This window comes from Triticum urartu, unplaced genomic scaffold, assembly GCF_003073215.2.
Source record: "Triticum urartu cultivar G1812 unplaced genomic scaffold, Tu2.1 TuUngrouped_contig_6581, whole genome shotgun sequence".
Taxonomy (NCBI): Eukaryota; Viridiplantae; Streptophyta; class Magnoliopsida; order Poales; family Poaceae; genus Triticum; species Triticum urartu.
In genome coordinates this window covers 10274-17499 of record NW_024117353.1, presented here as the reverse complement: position 1 = coordinate 17499, position 7226 = coordinate 10274, and the positions used below count along the sequence as shown (strand labels likewise).

At 42.7% G+C, this 7226-nt stretch overlaps 1 protein-coding gene across 1 annotated transcript; it reads left to right on the top strand.

The window, feature by feature from the left end:
• Positions 1–1916: 1916 nt before the first annotated feature.
• On the top strand, positions 1917–6975 carry LOC125530818 (meiosis-specific protein PAIR2; the record flags this gene model as incomplete). Its single annotated transcript, XM_048695227.1, is given in 20 exon segments — positions 1917–2013; positions 2114–2182; positions 2294–2386; positions 2499–2622; positions 3119–3188; positions 3260–3301; positions 3442–3570; positions 3651–3755; positions 3942–3984; positions 4053–4091; positions 4201–4325; positions 4529–4541; positions 4654–4724; positions 4801–4905; positions 4973–5123; positions 5683–5768; positions 5869–5926; positions 6030–6163; positions 6293–6400; positions 6543–6975. Coding segments are annotated over 20 exon segments (1707 nt in total), but the record flags the coding sequence as incomplete, so codon positions are not given.
• Positions 6976–7226: the final 251 nt, after the last annotated feature.

The window sequence follows — 7226 nt, the reverse complement described above, 5'->3', positions numbered from 1 at the left end:
TCCCCTCCCCTCCCACCCCCGTCTCCGGTTCGGTTCCGCGCGATTCGAGTTGGTCCCGTCGGTGGTGTCGTGCCGGTCGGTCGAGATTTCCACCTGCGGTTCCTGAGAAGCGCTTGCCCTAGGATTTGGTAGCTCGGTTCACCGCGGCGCGTGCGTTGTGCGGGTTCGATTCGGGCCGATTCGTGCTCGCGGGGCGTCGGAATCGTTTCGTTCTGGTCGGGTTTTTTCGGGGGTGGATTTTGGTGCTGCTTGGCGGGATTTTCACCGATTTCGTGCGCGGGTTTGGGGCTTTGGGCGTGCAAGGGAGGTTAGCCATGGGGTTTTGTGGGGGTTTCTGCTCCAATTAATGTTGCTGATGGATAGGCGGCTAGATGCGTCAGTAGATTCCGTGTCGGCTATCGCGCAAATGGATTCTGTTCCTAGTTTCCTCCGCGAACTCTCGGGTGCGTTCGGTCTGCTCAAACGGGCCGTCTCGCTGTTACCCCACTGATTTGATGGGGTTTCCTTCATCCTGCTTGCTTGCTCGGTTCCATTTGCGGATTTGAAGCGTGGAATCTGCTTTTCGGGAGGCTTGCCTCGTCGTTTTCCTCGATTTCGCGGGAGATTGGCGCGGAAGCCCTCCTGGTTTGCGCTCCGATTCTGAACCAGCAGTGTTCTGAACATTTGGGGGAGCTGTTTGAACTAATTTGGTTTGGTCGCTTTGGGTTTTCCCGTCTCGATTTGGTTTGGTCGCCGAAGTATGCTTGTGGTAATATCGCTTGCGTATGTAGTTAGCATTAAATCCGCTGGAAATGTGGATCCACACGTTCGACGCGATCATACTACTTAGCTGGTGCGTTTTGGTAGAAGCGTCTGGGGATTTTCAGTGCTCGAACTCTTCCTGTGCGTGTGGAATTAGTTTAGTCTCGATTTCTATTTAATTGCTGAAGTTGTGGTAGCAGCCTATGTTCGATTCGTAACTTCACGTCCCTATCAAAATGCTTTGTCTACGGTGGAAGGGGGAGCACAGAGATGCATTATTTACTGGCTTGCACATTTCCAAATTATCATGGAACAGCAGCACGAACTTCTGTCATCTTATTAGTTCGAATTGGGTTTACTAGTTCCTGTTGTTCTAGGAGTAAGATTTTGTGCTGTTCAAATGCTTCCAGTGGAGTACTAAGCGTCTCTATGATTGGGGTTTTACTGTTTGATCCAAACGTGACATACTTTTGGCCAGTTTGAATTAGAAAATCTTCTCTGTAGTTTACAAGTATGCTTTTTCTTGTGCTATGCTGTGAGATTTTCAATGTATGTTCTGCATTTAGGAATTATCTGAGGTTAGTAAACTTCTCTTGCAATGTTTGGGAACCAACTCTCAAACTGTAGTCTCCTTGTTTGATATTGCTGCTTTTAGTAGTTGGGATTGGTTGGCAAATACATTGCAGGATTATTGGTTGGTCATCAGGTTTTGATAGCTTTCACTTTGAAAAGCTGGGTGGTTCATTTCCTATATCACATGATATGTCTTGTTTACATTTCTCTTGTACATCTGTGCCCTGAATTGCAATGTTTTGATCTCTGTTCACTTAACAGATTTGATTATCAGTACCAATATATGTACCTGTATTTGCATGGGCTAACTGTTCTTGGTGTTTAATCGAAGAAATGTATTACACGATCTTTATTGTATATGTATGCGTTTGAACAAAACATTACTGAAAAATATAAATGTGTTTTGTCGTGAATTATGTGCTTCACTCTGAGCTGTTTATCAGTAATCCAATTTGATATATGTTGATAGGTTTTATATTGCTGAAGCACTGGGCTATTTCAATAAGTATCTATATGATCTGGTGAAAATCATAGCATAGTGCGTAGTTTTAAGTTATTCATACAGCTATTTGGATAACATTGGTGTTCTGTTGACCAAACAGACAAGGAATTTGCTCCGGATTGCTATATACAACATCAGCTACATCAGAGGCCTATTCCCTGAGAAGTACTTCAATGATAAGTCTGTTCCGGCACTAGGTCAGGATCGTTGCCCAGTATATATATGTATAATCTAATATCTACATTCTGCTTGACATTTATTAGCTCGAAGTCTCAAACAACCTTATATTTGTTGCAGAGATGAAGATTAAGAAGCTGATGCCCATGGATGCTGAATCCAGGAGGTTGATTGATTGGATGGAGAAAGGTAATATATGTTTAGACAACTTGAGCTCATTCAATTAGTTTACTGTTCTATGATTATATGTTTTAGATGTGCTTTTCTTATCTGCTTATCTGATTAACTTTCCGATTCTAGGTGTCTATGATGCCTTACAAAAGAAATATCTCAAGACCCTTCTCTTCTGTATATGTGAGAAGGAGGAAGGCCCAATGATTGAAGAGTATGCCTGTGAGTATCACCGGGTGGAGTTTGCTAGTGTGTAGTGTATTAAGTTGGACTGACATCGATGCTGGATCACATGCCCTACATTTGCTTATCATGTGTCATAATTATCATGCAGTCTCATTTAGCTACCCCAACACAAACGGGGAGGAAGTTGCAATGAACATGAGTCGCACAGGGAGCAAAAAGAATAGTGCCACATTCAAGTCAAATGCAGCAGAAGTCACTCCTGATCAGATGAGGTGCTATCTTGCATACCCCTTTTTGGATGCTTGGATTTGTTGTTCTTGTTAGTCTTTTGTGCTCCTAAGAGTTAATTTGTGAAGGGTGTTTTTATGTGTACTGTAGTCGTCATAGTAAAGTAATACTGCATGCAGACTGGTATAATATCAAAGATGTGGCTTCATCGAGTGAACAGCATAGGAGTTTAGTGTTCTGTTTTTCTCTATTATAGTGTGTGAAACTTAAGATGTGGAGGAGCTATTCACCTCTTGACAATTAGTACTAGTTGAATTTGTAAGTTGCTGTTAGTTTTCCTGCCCGACTTGCAAAATTCTAGTACTGAAGGTATGAAATAGTTGAGGTTTCAGTGTGGTTTTCTCATATACATCCTGCAAATCAGTTTGTGAATTGCTATTCATTGGGTTCATATGTGCATGTCATTGTCAGCATAAACATTGTCAGCTGTAACCAGTGGTAAAATGGTAATATCCTGACGTGGCAATGTTTTCCTTTTAGGAGCTCTGCTTGTAAGATGATCAGAACGCTAGTTTCACTTATGAGGACCTTGGACCAAATGCCAGAGGAGGTAATTTTGCATTCTGTATTTTGGTTACATTGGATTGTGCTGTTCTGATTCTGTCACTTGTTTATGTTCAGCGAACCATTCTAATGAAGCTGCTATACTATGATGATGCTACAGTGAGTGCCTTTGTTTCTAGTTATCGACAGCTGCCATCCTAGATAACCTGATTCTATTGTTCTGTAGAAATAAGGATTTAGCTTTTCTTCTTCTATATAATTTTGTTGGTGGAAGCTTACAGACTTTATTATGTTGCCAGCCTGAGGATTACGAGCCTCCCTTCTTTAAGGGTTGTGCTGAGAATGAGGCCGTAAATATATGGAACAAGAACCCCTTGAAGATGGAAGTGGGTAATGTCAATAGCAAGCATCTTGTATTAGCTTTGAAGGTAGTGGAAATTACAGCATCTGTCCAGAATTCTTTTGGGGTCTTTTTGATCAATTTCTCATGTTTGCTTTGTTTATGCAGGTTAAGAGTGTCCTTGATCCATGTGATGCTAATGATGCTAACAGTGATGATGACAAGATGAGCGTGGGTCATGAGTCAGACCAAGATGACTTTACGGACACCGAGGTAAAGGCCCAAAGAAATCAGATAATTGATAGTTTCAGTAACATTATCTTTACTTTGCTCTTTTTTTGGTTATGGACATGTGGTACCTCCTTTTTGCATGAAAATGTTCATGCTTAGACATACTGTATTTCCTTTTTTTTGTAATCTAAAGTATTCCCTGACACACATAATCCCTGAATCTATTAGGTTCACCCATCTGAAGTGGATCGTTACGTCATTGCTCCTAATGGTAACATTTATCCCATGATGCTCTCATTGTATTTAATGTTTTTGGTGCTAATATACTTGCTGCAACAGATGGTAATGGCAAAGGTCAAAGTGGTACAAACTCAGATGGTCAGTTATTGGTTCAAGAGAGCTTTATTTGCTCATACATATATGTAAATTTTACACGCAGATGTGGTCTATATCCGTTTGCTCTTCTCTAACTTTCATATGTTCACAGATGAAACTCAAGATGCTGCTCATGAGGAAGAGCTAACAGCTCAAGTAAGAGCATGGATATGCTCAAGAAACATGGGTACTGTTAATGCTTCAGATGTCCTTTCCAACTACCCTGACATATCATTGGTAATTCTTGCTGTCATTTTCCCTTTTATGACAAGTATTGATATTTTGGTTGATTATTGTTCTACTTTAGTCACTGGACTTGTGAGCGAGTGACAGATTTCTTTAAGTGTTAGTCCACCAGTGCATATAAACAGACCATGCCTTGATACACTTTACAAGTTTTCCAGCCTGCTACTAACAACTGTTTGTTGAATGTTTTGCAGGAAATGGTGGAAGGTAATGCAGAAACAATTCTGTGTGCTCGTCAGATTAATCTTGTAAAACAGAGGCATTCTTTCTGTATTCTCATTCAAGTCTTGAATTACTAAAGAAATGACTCACTTTTCAGATATTTTGGAGAGGCTACTTAAAGATGGTTTACTTTCGAGGGCAGGCAAGGATGGTTATGCTGTTAACAAGGTCAACCTAAGTAACATTATTGTCTACCACACATGCTATATTGTTCTTCACTAACATGATTATTTCACGATTACAGATTACTGATCCCAAAACACCCTACATAAAGGAAGAGGTTGCCATGCACAATGTTTCACCTACTGAAGGAACCAAGAACAACAGTGGAGATCTGATGTATATGAAGGTGCAGTCCTTTAACCCTTGAATGTCAATGCATGGGAATCTCCCCTAACACAATGTTGTCATTGCAGGCATTGTACCACGCACTTCCAATGGATTATGTGACTATAGCTAAGCTTCAGGGCAAGCTTGATGGCGAAGCCAACCAGAGCACAGTCCGAAAGTTGATGGACAAAATGGTGCAAGATGGATACATTAAGAATTCAGGCAACAGAAGATTAGGTAACTGCTTGAACTTATCTTTATGAAGTCAACCTCTTCGAAAATCTGTATGAAGTCGAAGATGCCTTCTTCGACTGTAACCTCTATTCTTCTGGATGGTTCACGTGTTATTTGTTCTTTAAGTGAAGTTGGCCAGCCAGTGGAAAAGAATAAACCAGCCACTAATCTCATCTTCATTTCCTATAAAGATTTGCTGTGAGACTCAAATGATCAGTTTTTTGCATGTTGATCACTTGCATTTTGAAAAAACTGTTGTATAGCTCCCCTGAAGCAAGACCATTTTCTTCATGAAAAATGTTGTTTACCAGTAATACTTGCATGCTGATCTTTCTTGGATAAAATGCATTAGCTGGAAAGCTTCATAGTTGTTGTGTTCGCTGCAAACTAATCATTGTTAGGATAACCGATCCTGTCATTTTACTGTCCCTATTATACTGTAATAATACATATATGTATCTTCTAAATTCGATCTTTTGCCATGCCAGTTCACACCATCCATGTTATGCAATTTACTATATTTGTTCTCTTTACAAAATGCATGTCAATCTGTGTCTCTCAGGCAAAGCTGTCATTCACTCTGAAGTCACCAACAGAAAGCTCATTGAGATAAAGAAGATACTGGAAGTTGATATCACTGAAGACATGGTATGACCATTGGTTCCAAGCTTTGTGCACTACTTCTGTAGTAATTCTGCAACTCATTTGTGCATTCCCGATCCATCTCAATCTCTGTTACGTCATGCAGGCAATTGATACCAACGCAAGGCCTGCTGAGTTTGATCGCAGAGATCACCAAACGGCTGGTGAGTGGCAACAGTGATCCAGACATCCATGTTCAGGCTCTTACCTCTGTCACATTGGGTTTGGCAGCAGTTGCTAAACCCTAGAATTTACCTCTTGTCGCAGACCAGGAAATGAAAGATGGCTCGACAAACGGCCGCTTCCAGTCAGTTGGATCCGATCTTACCCGCACACGGGAGCTACCGGAGCAGCAGCAGACTAACAAGGACCCAAGCAGGACTCCCACAAGCAATCGCGAGGTATGACCGAAGCCTGGTTGGACTTCCCCAAGTAGTCAAGAATTTTGCAGTGTTGAGACTCTGAGCAAGAGCAACCGCAACATATGTAGTATAGTTGAAACGTGATAAACTGTGATGCCTTTCTTGCAGTCGGCCACGTCCCTGGAGAGTGGGGTGCTCGGGCAGAGGATCAGGAAGTCTCTGGCTGGCAAAGAGTCGATGTGCACGCCGGACAAGCGGACCAGGAAGGCCAGCATGGTAAGGAAAAAGTTCCACCTTCCTTCAGTTAACCAAAATGATCAAATCCACAAATCTCACGCATGTGACATGCTCATCACCCTTTCAGTTGCATCAGTTTAACAGAAACCATAAGCTTGACCACCCCTGAATTTTGTCGCAGGTGAAGGAGCCGATCCTCCAGCAGGTCAAGCGCCAGAAGTCCTAGTTCAGTGAGGCGGCACGGAATCGCAAGGAGCCTCAGCGCAACTAACCCCACGTAGGTCAGGCGAAGAAGCAGAATACCCCTAGTTCAGTACTACTTCAGTTCGTTCAGGTGCTTGAAACTTGTGAAGATAGCGACAGAGCACCCCTTCCGGCAGATGTAGATCCTTGTCCCTAGCCCTATCCTTGGTAGCAAAACGTAAACGAGAGAGACTTGTGCCCCCCCTGAGACGTGTTGTTTATGATGTTTGTTTCACTGGAGACTGCACCGAGGCCACTTTTGCCTGAATGCTGAAACGTAGCAATGTTGGTTGCTTCACGCCATGGTTTGAATGATGTATCTATTTGAATCCGTACTGAGCAGCGATGATCGGCGCAAGCTTTTTTCTTCTTGTTGTCTTGGATGCTGTAGCTGTAGGTACTGTTCTGTGGTCTGTGTACGCCGGCGAGCAGTTGCTTGGCGTATGACCAAAGTTTTTCCGGCGGGGACCGTGGTGCAGCGTTTTCTTCCCTCGCCAGCCCTCGCCCGGTGCACGGGCAGCGCGGCATTGATGATGGCAGGCACACTGTCACCTGAAGGCCTCACCTGGATCGTGTTGGATCGTAGTGGTAGGCTTGAGTGATTGCCGTGTCGGATCACTGT